Genomic DNA, 16567 nt, shown 5'->3' on the forward strand with positions numbered 1-16567 from the left:
CCGATAAGATCTCAGGGATCTAGGAAGCCAACAGCATCATTACCCTCCGCTTTCTCTTACAGGCCCAGCATAATACCTTTCTTCAAGTGATTTTGTAACTTGTCAGCACATTCTACGTACGCTGTCATTTGGCTTTATAGTTACAGATCTGGGCAGGTAACGGTCAGCGTCTCCTAATGTGAAGGAGAGAATGGCTAATGAAATCAATTATTAAACCTTATATAAGTCAGTTCAGATATGGTGTACCAAGATGGCGTCTGTGTCTTCAGACACCTTGGAAGGAATCCTTGGAATGCAGAAGCTGAGATACTGGATACCATATATGGAAGTGAAGCTGAAATGGACCTATCATAGACTGACACTGGCTACTCAGAAGATTGTGTGACACCCATTTCCTGTCTCTTTGTCTTGAGAATAAACTTCAGTTGTGTGCAAGCCTTTGCTGAGAAAGGAGTAGACATCTAACTCTGTGTTCAGTGTGACTCTTTAAGAGCACACTGCCTATATTGGGTCAGGTACAAGCAACCATATAGCTCTCTCTTTAAGGTATCACCCTCACACTAATCCCAGGGGGTAGGAGGATCCTCCAGGTTGTAAGGTCTATAGAAAAGGGCTTTCAATGCCCAAAGTCACTTGCACAGTTTTGGTGGAGGAGAAAGTTGTGATCTAGAGGCAAAATGGTGATCATGGTAATACGGCCGGACTACACCACCGATAAAGCAGCCACAGCCGGTGACTGAGAGGAATCTGTGACTTCTCTGCATTCAGTGGTTACTACTCACCTGGGTAGTCATATGTGGGAATCTCCTCTTTACACCGCTCATCTTCTCTCACATATGTCTCTGTAGTATTAATATGGGTCAGATCTTCACCCTGAAAAAGATATTGTAAAAGTCACCGACAGATGGAGAAGTCCCATCTATGATCAGCTCTAATCCTGCCATCTCCACCGTTCTCATTACACAAGTATAAAACATATAATACTGGTGGATAAAACAAGACTGAGCACAAGACCTTCACAGCCGTCTACACATCATAGGGGAGATCTCCTGACACCTTCTCTCCATCTACCTGATGATCCTGAGGAGCACTCGGATCTTCTTGGTTACAGTCCTGTGGAAGAATCGGACGGGGACATCTCTCTGGTGTTGTCCTCTTACTGGATAGATCTGGAGGAAACACATACAGGGACTGAATTCATTCTCTACATACAGATAATTATAGGCCGTGTGTATTTAGTCCTGTCTATTACCTGGTGATGTGAGGGGCTGGGGAACCTCCATTATGACGTCCTTGTACAGATCTCTGTGTCCTTCTAAATACTCCCACTCCTCCATGGAGAAATAGACAGCGACATCCTGACACCTTATAGGAACCTGACACATACAATGATACCGTCATCCCCCGATCCCTTCATAGTGTTACTGTATAATGTCCCAGCATTCCCAGCAGTGTCACCTCTCCAGTCTGCAGCTCAATCATCTTGTAGGTGAGTTCTAGGATCTTCTGGTCATTGATGTCCTCATGGATCATGGGGTGAGGTGGAGGCCCCGTGATTGGGCTCAGGGGTCTTCTCCATCCCTCAGACATAGGGTCCTGACAGCGATCACTAGAGGTTTTCTTCACCACTGTGTAATCCTGGTTATGGAGAGACACATTAATAAATCTCACTCCAGACATTTCCAGAGTCCTCACCTCTCCAGTTCTGTCCATCTGTTATTCCCATAGATAAGAATGATGTAATGTGACGTCATCAGAATCTCTCACCTCTCCAGTGAGACGGAAGAGGATCTCTAGGGTGAGGTGTAACATCCTCTCCGCCATCTTGTCTCTGTCCATATCCATCCTTGATGGGTAAATCAGGAAAATTCTCTTTTGTAGAAGATCTTCACTGAGAGGATCCGATATTGTAGAGACCTGAATGAGAAGAAGATGATCCGATGTAACATCATAAGAATCCTGTGTAATAATACAATTACTGGAGATAATAAGGGAAACATATGAGGAGATTTATTATCTTACAGGGTTTAGTTTTCTTCCCTGACATCTACTAATAAAACCTATATATTTAGGCCACAGACAACAAGCAGTTTCCTCCTCAGAGTCAGCAGCTGAACACGTTCCTCATAGACTCATCTTCCATAACGCTAATTCTCGTCTCATTACCGACACTGGAATCGGCATTAGCAATACTGCAGGAGATATTCATTACACGCGACATGAGAAATAACTCCTTCATGATGAGGACGACATCTTCATCTTCTACTGCGGCTCTAGAGACAGATGTGGCCAGAGTCGGTCACTGCCTCCATCCCCACCGGCCGTCTATATGAAGGTTTCCCGTCTTCCCCGCACTGGAATCTTCTCTCACGTTAGATCTCAGCTCTGAGTCACACACAGAAGTTTGAGGCTTTTAGAAAAGATTTTTAGCTTCCACAATCACAAAGGACACAAATGATCTGATCCCAAAGTCTCCATGTACAGTGATTTATGGGGTTTATTTCTGGCCTTAGACTTTCCTATATTACAAGAAAAACTCCAGAAAAAGCCGATATTAAAATGTTTCTAAAGAAAAATTGGCTCCAACAATTCTTGTAAGAAGAAAAAATTATGCAAAAAGCAGAAGACACATTTTATAATTTTTAACATGTTAAACTTTTATTAAAAATAAATGAATCTTTTTGGGCCCCAGAACATAGATGGACACCGCAGGGACGGCACAGATGAGGCTTCAACAAAACCACTTGCTGCTGTGAAAAGCAAACATGGCATCTAAGAAGGTGTGACAGAGTTTGGCTGAATGCCCCCCGCCTCCAAGTACTCGATAGTATGGGACGGCCTAGTTACTCCGATACTTACATGCCTAATAATGGGGTCTGGGCTGCAATGTATGAAGGTCTATTAGGCCGGGCCAGAGGCAGCGTCCAATAAGTCACCTTATAACGCCCCCATACACAGACTAAAGTTCCATGAAAGCTCTGATTTCGGGGGGATTGGCCGACCATATAATGTATTTGGGGGCCTCCTGACAGATGATGTCAGGGCAGAGAAGGATCCGGCATCCTGAATTTCAGAGGATAATCCGTTTGTTCTTCCTGTAGATAATCCTCCTCTAGAGGAGTCTGGAGGCGACTCTCTCATACAGTCCACAGGAAAGCTGGAATATTTGTGTGTATGGGGGAGTCGGGAGAGATCGCCGTCTGCCAAATGACCGTTCAGCCAACTCTGATCTCATGTGTATGGGGCCGTTAGTATTACACTGACAGGCAGTGATGATACACGGCACTACAGTAGTACAGGGCATCACCGGAGCCATCAGAGGCTTGTATGTTGTATGATCGCACTGATCAGAGGGGTTTAAAAAAGGTTTAAAGTGGAAAAAATATCTCAGTTTCAGCAACAAGAAACATCCATCACTATATGGAAAGCAGAGTCACTGCACAATGTTAATTACGTCATGTCCATAACTACTTTATTATACTCTATTATCCTGTACACAGTGGAGTAGATAGAAATCACAGATCCCACAGCAATAGCTGGAATTGGACCCTCCAACGTAAAGAAAAAAAAATCTATCTATCTATATACACTGTTCAAAAAAATAAAGGGGACACTTAAACAACAGAAAATAACTCCAAGTAAATCAAACTTCTGTGAAATCAAACTGTCCACTTAGGAAGCAACACTGACTGACCATCAATTTCACATGCTGTTGTGCAAATGGAATAGACAACAGATGGAAATTATTGGCAATTATCAAGACACCCTCAGTAAAGGAGTGGTTCTGCAGGTGGGGACCACAGACCACATCTCAGTACCAATGCTTTCTGGCTGATGTTTTGGTCACTTGAATGTTGGTTGTGCTTTCACACTTGTGGTAACATGAGACGGACTCTACAACACACACAAGTGGCTCAGGTAGTGCAGCTCATCCAGGATGGCACATCAATGCGAGTTGTGGCAAGAAGGTTTGCTGTGTCTGTCAGTATAGTGTCCAGAGGCTGGAGGTGCTACCAGGAGACAGGCGATGTGGAGGGGGTATATGAGGGCAACAACCCAGCAGCAGGATCGCTACCTCCGCCTTTATGCAAGGAGGAACAGGAGGAGCACTGCCAGAGACCTGCAAAATGATCTTCAGCAGGCCACAAATGTGCATATGTCTGCACAAACGGTTAGAAACTGACTCCATGAGGATGGTTTGAGGGCCCGACGTCCACAGATGGGGGTTGTGCTCACAGCCCAACACCGTACAGGACGCTTGGCATTTGCCACAGAACACCGGGATTGGCAAATTCACCACTGGCGCCCTGTGCTCTTCACAGATGAAAGCAGGTTCACACTGAGCACATGTGACAGACGTGACAGAGTCTGGAGACGCCGTGGAGAGCGATCTGCTGCCTGCAACATCCTTCAGCATGACCGGTTTGGCAGTGGTCAGTAATGGTGTGGGGTGGCATTTCTTTGGAGGCCACACGATGTTGGGCTGTGAGCACAACCCCCATGGAGACACAATTGTGCCTTTCCCTGGAGATAAATTCCCAGTGGGGGCAATTTCCAAAATGCAATAACTTAAGTGGGGAATTCAGCTCTTTTCTCACTTAAGGGATCTGTATATGGAGTCTACAAACTACAGTGGGGAAATAAGGATTTGTTACGCTGCCTATTTTGGGCCTATAGTCACATTTTTGTGAGGAAAAAAGTACAATTGTCATTTTTTCCATCCACATTGCTTAAATTCCTGTCACACTATCCGAATTCAGATATTGCCCTGTCAGAAAGGAGAATACAGGGAGCAAAAGGGTTAATAGGACTCACAGGAGGAACCGGCCCAGAAAGCAGAAGATCCAGGAGTGTCCGCCACATATATGACTGCTCTGTGCACAGGACCTGTGATGAGGTCACAGGAGGGGAGGAGTCAGGGGTCACATGATCAGGGGCCTCAGTGTGTGCAGGACTCAGTGTGCTGGAGCGCTCCCGATAATCAGCTGCGTGTGTCGCGCTGTGTGATAGTCACAGCACCTGCATGGAGGGCGACACATGCAGCTGATTATCGGGAGCGCTCCAGGGATCCGGGGTCCCGATGCAGCTATTCGGTAAGGCATGTTTGACACATCAGTTTTTTTGTTCAGTCAAAATCCGCTAAAATTGCGGCTAGCGGATCCGTTCCTGTACTGACCACAACGTTTGTCACCGGACCGTTATTTTAACGGATCCATCAAAGGAAGAATTTTAAAGGAACCGCTGCCCAGGGAAGGAGAGAGCAAGAGCAAGAGAGAGAGCGAGAGAAATTTTTCAGCCGCCAGAACAGAGTTTAGGGTTAAATTTCCGGCTGAGTGAAGTCTTTCGGGCATGCGCAGTGAGAAGTGCAGATCCTGCCGCCCGAAAAAACGTTGCATGGTCCGTTCGGCCATGTCGGCGGACGTCAAAATTTTGGAGGATCCGCAAAAAAACGGATCCAACGGATGGCCATCCGTCAAGATCCGCCGGTAATGCAACTCAATGAGAAGAAAAACGGATCCGCCAAGAAAAATGGCGGATCCGTTTTTTTTTTTTGCAAAACGGCGGATTTTGACTGATGGACACAAACGGATGTGTGAAACAGGCCTAAGTGATATTAGCCAATAACAACTTCTCCGACGATATTCGCTCATCTCTAGTAATAACAGCTCAAAGAAAATCACCGAACTTTTCATTAAGTTTAATAGCGAGACCCTATTAAATATTGAGCACCAGCGGGATGAAGCATTGACAGCGGCATGTAAAAGTGTGGGCGCCCCTGGTCAAAATGACCGTTATTGTGAGCAGTAGTAAGATGAAGATGAAATGATCTCTAAAAGGCCGAACCTCTAAGATAACACATGGCCTTTGTATTTTAGGCAAAAATAATAATAAAAAAAAAAAAAAAAATATATATATATATATATATATATATATATATATATAGACTTTTTTACAATTTCATAATTACAAAAAGGAAAAAGGGGCGATGCAAAACTTTGGGCACCCTTGGAGATTTGTGTACTGAGATCATTTTGACCAAGATTTCACACCTTAATTAGCTTGTTAGGGTTATGGTGAGATCACATGGTAACCAGGAGCTACAGTCTGAGGAAAGGGCTAAAAAGCTTTCACTAGACCCCTGTACAGCTGTATAATGAGGCCCAGGCTTTATAGTGAAGGGACAGGCGTGAGGGCCTGATCCCAGGAGCTACAGTCTGAGGAAAGGGCTAAAAAGCCTTCACTAGACCCCTGTACAGCTGTATAATGAGGCCCAGGCTTTATAGTGAAGGGACAGGCGTGAGGGCCTGATCCCAGGAGCTACACTCTGAGGAAAGGGCTAAAAAGCCTTCACTAGACCCCTGTACAGCTGTATAATGAGGCCCAGGCTTTATAGTGAAGGGACAGGCGTGAGGGCCTGATCCCAGGAGCTACAGTCTGAGGAAAGGGCTAAAAAGCCTTCACTAGACCCCCGTACAGCTGTATAATGAGGCCCAGGCTTTATAGTGAAGGGACAGGCGTGAGGGCCTGATCCCAGGAGCTACACTCTGAGGAAAGGGCTAAAAAGCCTTCACTAGACCCCTGTACAGCTGTATAATGAGGACCCAGGCTTTATAGTGAAGGGACAGGAGTGAGGACCTGTGCCCAGGAGCTACAGTCTGAGGAAAGGGCTAAAAGGCCTTCACTAGACCCCTGTACAGCTGTATAATGAGGACCCAGGCTTTATAGTGAAGGGACAGGAGTGAGGACCTGTGCCCAGGAGCTACAGACTGAGGAAAGGGCTAAAATGCCTTCACTAGTCCCCTGTACAGCTGTATAACGAGGCCCAGACTTTATAGTGAAGGGACAGGAGTGAAGGCCTGTTCCCAGGAGCTACAGTCTGAGGAAAGGACTAAAAAGCCTTCACTAGACCCCTGTACAGCTGTATAATGAGGCCCAGGCTTTATAGTGAAGGGACAGGCGTGAGGGCCTGTTCCCAGGAGCTACAGTCTGAGGAAAGGGCTAAAAAGCCTTCACTAGACCCCCGTACAGCTGTATAATGAGGCCCAGGCTTTATAGTGAAGGGACAGGCGTGAGGGCCTGATCCCAGGAGCTACACTCTGAGGAAAGGGCTAAAAAGCCTTCACTAGACCCCTGTACAGCTGTATAATGAGGACCCAGGCTTTATAGTGAAGGGACAGGAGTGAGGACCTGTGCCCAGGAGCTACAGTCTGAGGAAAGGGCTAAAAGGCCTTCACTAGACCCCTGTACAGCTGTATAATGAGGACCCAGGCTTTATAGTGAAGGGACAGGAGTGAGGACCTGTGCCCAGGAGCTACAGACTGAGGAAAGGGCTAAAAAGCCTTCACTAGTCCCCTGTACAGCTGTATAATGAGGCCCAGGCTTTATAGTGAAGGGACAGGAGTGAAGGCCTGATCCCAGGAGCTGCAGTCTGAGGAAAGGGCTAAAAAGCCTTCACTAGACCCCTGTACAGCTGTATAATGAGGCCCAGGCTTTATAGTGAAGGGACAGGAGGGCCTGTTCCCAGGAGCTACGGTCTGAGGAAAGGGCTGAAAAGCCTTCACTAGACCCCTGTACAGCTGTATAATGAGGCCTGGGCTTTATAGTGAAGGGACAGGAGTGAGGGCCTGCTCCCAGGAGCTACAGTCTGAGGAAAGGGCTAAAAAGCCTTCACTAGATCCCTGTACAGCTGTATAATGAGGTCCAGGCTTTATAGTGAAGGGACTGGAGTGAGGGCCTGCTCCCAGGAGCAGCAGTCTGAGGAAAGGGCTAAAAAGCCTTCACTAGACCCCTGTACAGCTGTATAATGAGGCCCAGGCTTCATAGTGAAGGGACAGGAGTGAGGGCCTGCTCCCAGGAGCTACAGTCTGAGGAAAGGGCTAAAAAGCCTTCACTAGATCCCTGTACAGCTGTATAAAGAGGTCCAGGCTTTATAGTGAAGGGACTGGAGTGAGGGCCTGCTCCCAGGAGCAGCAGTCTGAGGAAAGGGCTAAAAAGCCTTCACTAGACCCCTGTACAGCTGTATAATGAGGTCCAGGCTTTATAGTGAAGGGACAGGAGTGAGGGCCTGTTCCCAGGAGCTGCAGTCTGAGGAAAGGGCTAAAAAGCCTTCACTAGACCCCTGTACAGCTGTATAATGAGACCCGGGCTTTAAAGTGAAGGGACAGGAGTAAAGGCCCTTTTACATTTTGCGATGCACCAGCGATCCGACGAGCGATCCTACCCGGTCAGGATCGCTGGTGCATCGCTAAATGATCGCTAGTGAGCTTTCACACAGAAAGATCTCACAGCGATGCAGCAGCGACGCAGCGCACGATACTTTCCTTTCACACACAGCGATCCTGACGTCCTCCCGCCCGCGTCCAGCGTCACTTGTCTCACACAGCAGGAAGCCCCAGCAGGAAGCAGACGACGAGAAATGGAGCCGGACATTCTCGCGCGATCAGCGATTGACAGCGGGGGAGCCGGTCGTTGGTAAGTATCACACATAGCGATTTCGCTAGCAATATCGCTATAACGTCACAAAACTGGTGACGTTTTAGCGATATTGCTAGCGATATCGCTTAGTGTAAAACCCCCTTAAGGGCCTGTTCCCAGGAGGTACTGTCTGAGCAAAGGGCTAAAAAGCCTTCACTAGACCCCTGCACAGCTGTATAATGAGGCCCAGGCTTTATAGTGAAGGGACAGGAGTGAGGGCCTGTTCCCAGGAGCTACAGTCTGAGGAAAGGGCTAAAAAACCTTCACTAGACCTCTGTACAGCTGTATAATGAGGCCCAGGCTTTATAGTGAAGGGACAGGAGTGAGGGCCTGTTCCCAGGAGCTACAGTCTGAGGAAAGGGCTAAAAAGCCTTCACTAGACCCTGTACAGCTGTATAATGAGGCCCAGGCTTTATAGTGAAGGGACAGGAGTGAGGGCCTGTTCCCAGGAGCTACAGTCTGAGGAAAGGGCTAAAAAGCCTTCACTAGACCCTGTACAGCTGTATAATGAGGCCCAGGCTTTATAGTGAAGGGACAGGAGTGAGGGCCTGTGCCCAGGAGCTACAGTCTGAGGAAAGGGCTAAAAAGCCTTCACTAGACCCCTGTACAGCTGTATAATGAGGCCCAGGCTTTATAGTGAAGGGACAGGAGCGAGGGCCTGTTCCCAGGAGCTACAGTCTGAGGAAAGGGTTAAAAAGCCTTCACTAGACCTCTGTACAGCTGTATAATGAGGCCCAGGCTTTATAGTGAAGGGACAGGAGTGAGGGCTTGTTCCCAGGAGCTACAGACTGAGGAAAGGGCTAAAAAGCCTTCACTAGACCCCAGTACAGCTGTATAATGAGGCCCAGGCTTTATAGTGAAGGGACAAGAGCGAGGGCCTGTTCCCAGGAGCTACAGTCTGAGGAAAGGGTTAAAAAGCCTTCACTAGACCCCTGTACAGCTGTATAATGAGGCCCAGGCTTTATAGTGAAGGGACAGGAGGGAGAAAAGTGGGGGAAGGAGCCAGAAGAGCCGGACTGCCCATCACTAACCTGCAGAGCCGCACTCCACATATATGGCTGCTCTGTGCACAGGACCTGTGATGAGGTCACAGGAGGGGAGGAGTCAGGGGTCACATGATCTCCGGAGTGCAGACCTCCATGGAGCCTTCTCCTCAGTCAGTGACATTCCCGCCATTATTCGCCCCTCACTACTGGCACAATTACCCCGCGCCGCCTTCTCTACACAGTGTTATGTGTGGAATGTAACGTGTGATTTCTCTGGAGGGAAATAGACCCCACAGATGAGGGAATTCTCACCAGTTACCGGCCGTCTACTATATGGCGGCATATGATTGTGCTATCGGCTCCACACCAGGAGCTAAAATGCCCAAATCTCTAATGTAACCGCTATAAGAGAAGATATAACAAATTTCTCCTAAACTCACACAGCGGAGGAGGCCTCACTTGGAGCAATGTGACTCGCGCACAGAAAATCTATTCCCGGTTCTGTGATAAGTTAGCGGCCGACAGGAAGAAGAAAGGTCTGAATTACAGCCCAGACTGGAGGAGAAACTGCAGGAGTGAGAATTGGCCAATCAGCGCTCTTCACCCCTATACTTATCTACACAAATACAAGATATGAAATGACAATTAGACGCCATTCTCACCACCAGAACGGAGAGGCGCTAACTTGGACTAAAGCCGCGTTTTATCACCATGCCAATAAGCCTAATAAGATGCCGCTCGTAAGCTCAGAATGAGAGAGTCACTGCATATAATCTCCTCTATAAAAGACCCTAAGGGTCAGATCTCAGCCCACCCCGATGTCATGTATAGCACTTATAATGAATACCCCCAGAGTTTGTATTCCCCCCACAATCACCCCCCTCACTACTGGAGTCATTCCTTCACACACTACATCTACCTAACCTGACTGAGTCCGCGGCACAACAACTCCATTTACACATCTCTGAGGAGGAAATAGTTTCAACAATCAAAAAACTAAAGAGAGGAAAGGCCCCGGGACCGGATGGTCTTACAGCAATATATTATAAAAAATGCAGCGATGTGCTGACACCACATATAAAAACCTCTGTAATTCACTACTAAATGGCTCACAGCTGCCCCCTGAGCTCTACGTGGTGCATGTAACCGTAATCCCTAATCCTAAGAAAGATCATCTCACAACAAATTATAGACCTATATCCCTCTTATACATTGACTTCAAAATCTTTACATCCATTGTGACTAACAGGATCAATCCTCCCTCCCCTCATCCATCGGGGTCAGGTTGGTTTTATACCAGCGCGACAGGCCCCATATAATATTAGGAGAGCGTTAAATATTATTCATACAACTAACCTACAACGAAAGCGACTTCTCCTGCCTGCATTAGATACTGAGAGGGCTTTCGATTCGGCGTCCTGGACATATCTCTTTACGGTTCTATCGGAAGTCGGATTCTCCCCTAAACTTATAAAGTGCCTCCAATTGTTATATGATAGCCCTATCGCTTATGTAAAACTCCCGTCACCACATCCCCCTCCAATTAATATTCAGAGGGTACCAGGCAGGGCTGTCCTCTATCTCCGGATCTTTTTGCACTTACAATGGAACCCATTGTGGAAGCAATAAGGAGAGATCAGAATATCCTGGGCCCTGAGAATATGGGAGACCAATATAAAGTCAGCCTCTTTGCGGATGATCTCCTGCTAACATTAATAAGTCCCCACACTACACTCCCTCACTTGATTTCCCTCCTTCATAAATTTGAGAAGATCTCAGGGTTAAAGATTAACATTGATAAATCCGAAGCATTATTTGTAAATTTTCCTAAGAGCAAACTAATATAGCCTCCCATTTTGGGTTTATAGACAAAGAACATTATCTAACATATCTGGGTATCAACTTAACAGCCAACAGGTCACCTCTGTTTAGGTGGAATTACACTCCACTGATCCAAAACTTCCAGAGGGACCTGGATAGATGGGCTTCCTCAAAGTTATCCTGGCTCGGCAGAACACATGCACTACAAATGGTGTCACTGCCTCACTTCTTATATCTATTTAGGTCCCTCCCAATTATGGTACCAGCCAGAACGTTCACTCATTTACACTCTACGATGTCTAAGTTTCTTTGGCTCGGAAAACAACCCAGAATTGTGCAAAAACTTATGTTCCGTCACAGAAAAGAAGGGGGTTTATCCCTCCCTAATTTTACACTTTATTACAAGTCGGCACAGATTGCTCCATTAATAAGTGCATGTTCATATCCCAATAGTCCGAGATGGGTTATTCTGGAATCATTTCTCTCCAAACCATTCTCTTTATCAGGCCTAATGTGGACCACAGACCGACTTCCACGGGGGTTAATGAATGTGGCTCCTTTTACAGTCCACTCGTTGCTTCTTTGAAGGAAAGTCCGGTTAAATATAACTTACAATCAAGCCCTTCTCCCCTGACAGCTATATTACAAAACCCCATGTTCCCTCCAGGCCTTGAGCCACAAATTTTTTCTTGGTGGAAGCTGAAAGGTATTCATATACTTAAACATTTGTGTTCCTCATTTAATATCTTACTTGACAGACAGGAATTTGTTCAAAAATTTGAACCTCCAGTTAGGGAGGTAATGCGATTAAACCAGATCTTCCACTTTACAAAGCAGATCCTCCCGAGCGGTACTACTCTCAGGGCAACGAGTTTTGAAAATAAATGTCTAAATGACCCTTTGGGCAGGGGAACGATCTCATTGATCTACTATGCTAGAAATTCTCCACAAAATGATAAAAAATTGAAGTATATGTTACAGTGGGAGGAGGATCTGGGGTTTGAACAGTCAATTGATGAATGGTATCGTAGCTGTGACACCATATCATGAGGTAGTCACCAGACTTCCCTCATGGAGACCTCCTTAAAACTATTGCACAGAGTTTATTATGTACCGGAAAAATTTCACAGCATTTTTCCTAAAATCTCGGGAACCTGTTTTAGGGGCTGTGGAATATCTGGTGACATGAGACATATTTGGTGGTCTTGTATGGTGGTTTCTGGGCTTTGGGAGAAGGTGAAGCGTCTGATAGCACAGATGTATGGTGGACCGGTTGTTCTGGAACCTTCTACCCTTTTACTGGGAACCAGGCCTTCCCGGCTTCCAAAAACCTTTCAGAAGCTAGTAAACTACTTATGTACGGCCACTAAAATCCACATTGCGGCAAAGTGGAAGTCGCCCTCACTGTCAATATCTATGGTGAAAGAGAAGATGAGCGACATTATGTTATTCTCATTTGTGGCCCCAGCGTTTCTTGTAGAATAAATCCCTTTCTCACACAGTCCTGTAGTAATGACTTTGTTCTCACGTTTTGTAGGAGGGTTCGTCTGACTCCATCTTATGTTTTCAGTATAAGTGCGAGAGATGAGAGACCGACGACCGCAGTTTTACCGTGTGTGTCCGGCGTCTGTTCTACAGTGTGAGATATGTGGGGTCTGTGACCGAAGCTGGGGGTATACGGGTGTATACAGCATACACAGAGGGGTCTGTGACCGAAGCTGGGGGTATACGGGTGTATACAGCATACACAGGGGTTTGCGACTGAAGCTGGGGGTATACGGGTGTATACAGAGTACACAGGGGTCTGCGACCAAAGCTGGGGGTATACGGGTGTATACAGCGTACACAGAGGGGTCTGTGACCGAAGCTGGGGATATACGGGTGTATACAGCATACACAGAGGGGTCTGTGACCGAAGCTGGGGGTATACGGGTGTATACAGCATACACAGGGGTTTGCGACTGAAGCTGGGGGTATACGGGTGTATACAGAGTACACAGGGGTCTGCGACCAAAGCTGGGGGTATACGGGTGTATACAGCGTACACAGAGGGGTCTGTGACCGAAGCTGGGGATATACGGGTGTACACAGCATACACGGAGGGGTCTATGCCCGAAGCTGGGGGTATACGAGTCTATACAGCGTACACAGAGGGGTCTGTGACCAAAGCTGGGGGTATACACGTGTATACAGCGTACACAGAGGTCTGCGACCAAGTCTGCAACCGAAGCTAGGGGTATACAGGTACATACAGCGTACACAGAGGTGTCTGCAACCAAAGCTGGGGATATACGGGTGTATACAGCATACACGGAGGGGTCTAAGACCGAAGCTGGGGATATACGGGTGCATACAGCGTACATAAGGGGATCTGTGACCAAAGCTGGGGGTATACAGGTGTATACAGCATACACAGAGGGGTCTGCGACTGAAGTTGGGGGTATACGGGTGTATACAGCGCACACAGGGGGTAAAAAAAGAAAATTTTTTCAGCTCACCCCAAAGAAGACAGCTATAAGTCCGATCGGTGCACGGAATGTGGAAACAGGATCCCTCTGCAGCAAAGCGTAATATGGAAAAAAATTCCAGCATCCAGATCAGTAATTAGATTAAAAAATTTTTTATTCCTTTATTCCAAAATTTAAAAAAATCATAAGATTCTCCATCATGATAAGAGACGCATCAGGACGTGTAGTTGGACGCGTTTCGGACAAAAAACCAGTCCTTATTCTAAGACAACACATAATACATCTGAACACATGCTTATAAAGGGAAACAAAGGAAGTCAAGGAACAATCAAGACTAAACATAGCCAGCTGATTAATAGAAGGTAGTAAGTCACAATCACACTTACAAAACACTCAAAATCTCACTCCTAATATTCATACCCGTTGGAACTCTGCTTTGTAACAATAACATCCATTTTGCCTCTCGGCGTAATAATAAATCATTTAAATTTCCACCTACCCTCTTTGTCTGCACCTTCTCTATGGCATTAACCCTAAAGTTGCTGAGATCTCCTTTATGTATATGCAAAAAATGTCGAGAAGCAGCAGACAAACTGCGTGTGGTAGTGTGACCTACGTCATAAACGTGCTCGGAAATACGACGTCTCAAGGTGCGTGAAGTATTTCCCACATACTGAATATTACAATCCACGCATGTTATGACATAGATCACACCAGTAGAACCACAGTTCAAAAAAGATTTTATTTTAAATTCCTTTCCATTAACAGAAGATACTATTTTTTCCGTGTTCCACATAAACCTACATAGCCCACAGTTTTTCTGAGCACATTTAAAAGATCCACAAGTGGGTAACCAATTAGTTATACTTGCTGAACTGTCAGAAAAATATTTGTTAGCATGTCTATTGACACTAGTATGATCACTTGGAGATACCTTATTAGCAATAGTTTTATTCCTCCTTGAAACAAATCTGATCCCATCCTTCAGTATATTCTTCAATGTATCATCAACATACAAAATAGGGAGGAATTTTTTAATAATATGAACAATCATGTAGTAGTCAGTACTAAAATTAGTTGAAAAACAATAGGTGACCGACCCTCCACAGAATTTGGTGTTTTTCTGCTTTCCTTCTGCAAATAATCCTCTCTACTTTTTTCATCCGTTCTATGCTTAGCTTTCTGAATGTCTACCTTAGTATAACCCCTCTTTATAAAACGTTTACCAATGATCTCACATTGTTTATCGTATAAATTAGGCGTGGTACATGTTCTTTTTGCTCTTACAACCTCCCCTGTAGGTATATTGGCTATAACATGCCGTGGATGGCAGCTAGATGCGTGTAACAGTGAATTACCTGCCGTAGGTTTTCTAAAAATATCACAATCAATCTTTCTTTCTTCCAAATTTGCCGACAAAAGAATATCCAAAAACGAAATTGTCTTGGCATCAAATTGATGTGTGAAACGTATATTGCATGGATTATTATTAATATAGAACATGAAATTCTCAATATTAAATACATCACCATCCCACACAATTATAACATCATCAATAAATCTCAAAAAAAGAAAAATATCAGAAGAAAAAGGATTTTTTTCAGAAAAAATATACTCCTCCTCCCACCAGGCCATAAAGATGTTAGCAAGAGACGGTGAAAACTTGGAACCCATGGAACAGCCTTGCACCTGTAAATAGAGATCATCCAAAAAAGAAAAAAAATTGTTTTTTAACAAAAAATAGGTCACTTCAATCAAATACATCTGTAAATCTTCTGAAAAATTACTGTATTTCTGTAAATAAGTAGTAAGAGCCAAAATGGCCAAATCGTGTGGGATGGAAGTGTACAAACTTTGTACATCACAAGTGAGCCAACAAAAGGAACTTCGCCATTCCACCTGAGAAAAAATACTGAGAACATGCTTGGAATCCCGCACATAGCTAGGTGAAATAGTGGCTAGAGGTTTTAATCTTGCATCCAACCATTCCGACAAGTTTTCATTAAGAGATCCGATGCCCGATATGATAGGACGGAACAAAGGTGGAAAAACCTCCTTATGAACTTTTGGAAGTGCATGTAACAAAGGAACTCTGGGATATAAAGGACAGAAAAATTCACTTTGTTTTTGATTAATAATTCCCAAACTAAAACCCCTATGTAACAATTCCTGTAATTCCATTCTGATGTTATCTGTAGGGTTATAATTAATTCCCTTGTATACTTCACTATTAAAAAGCATAGCCCTCACCTCTCTTTCATACAGCCCAGTATCTAATATGGTCACAGATCCCCCCTTGTCAGAATTTCTTACCACGATATTGACATTGGCAGATAACAAATCAAGTGCCTGTTTCTCAGTACGAGAAATGTTAGAACGACCATTCTGATTAGCATTATAGATTTTCATAAGTTCATCCTCAACAAGAAATTGAAAATCATCCATAACTTGTAATTTTGACTGCTCAGGATAATATCTAGGATTAGGGACTCTAGAGGAAAAATTAACATCAGTTAAGTACATTAACTTAGAACCAGATTCAGACAAGTCCCTCAAATTCTTTAGGGTAACTTGCTCCTGGAAAGAAGTAGGCATAAATTCCTCGGGAACTTTATCAACATATTCATCATTAATATTAGAAATTTTTTCACGTTCCACATCCTCCGCAAAAAAATGTCTCCTAAGAGTCAATCTTCTCATAAAGTGATTAACATCAAGCATAGTGTTGAATAAGTCCATTTTCACTGTAGGCACAAAATTAAGACCCCTTTCAAGGATATTAATTTGATCATTCGATAAAATCGATGCAGAAAGGTT

At 45.0% G+C, this 16567-nt stretch overlaps 1 protein-coding gene across 1 annotated transcript; it reads right to left on the reverse strand.

The window, feature by feature from the left end:
* Positions 1-1235: 1235 nt before the first annotated feature.
* LOC141099698 (oocyte zinc finger protein XlCOF7.2-like) lies at positions 1236-16410 on the reverse strand. The gene is made up of 3 exons (XM_073587659.1): positions 16402-16410; positions 1459-1638; positions 1236-1376 (listed from the first exon to the last, which is right to left on the reverse strand). The coding sequence occupies exons 1-3, from the start codon at positions 16408-16410 to the stop codon at positions 1236-1238; spliced, it is 330 nt and encodes a 109-aa protein (XP_073443760.1).
* Between the last annotated feature and the right edge of the window lie 157 nt (positions 16411-16567).

Source organism: Dendrobates tinctorius, unplaced genomic scaffold, assembly GCF_039654945.1.
Source record: "Dendrobates tinctorius isolate UK_male_01 unplaced genomic scaffold, ASM3965494v1 ptg000101l, whole genome shotgun sequence".
Lineage (NCBI taxonomy): Eukaryota > Metazoa > Chordata > Amphibia > Anura > Dendrobatidae > Dendrobates > Dendrobates tinctorius.

Bases quoted from the DNA above. Each gene is read 5' to 3' on its own strand.
- LOC141099698 (XM_073587659.1), bottom strand. The intron at 1,377-1,458 runs GTGACACTGCTG...TGTATGTGTCAG, and splicing joins TTGAGCTGCAGACTGGAGAG to GTTCCTATAAGGTGTCAGGA.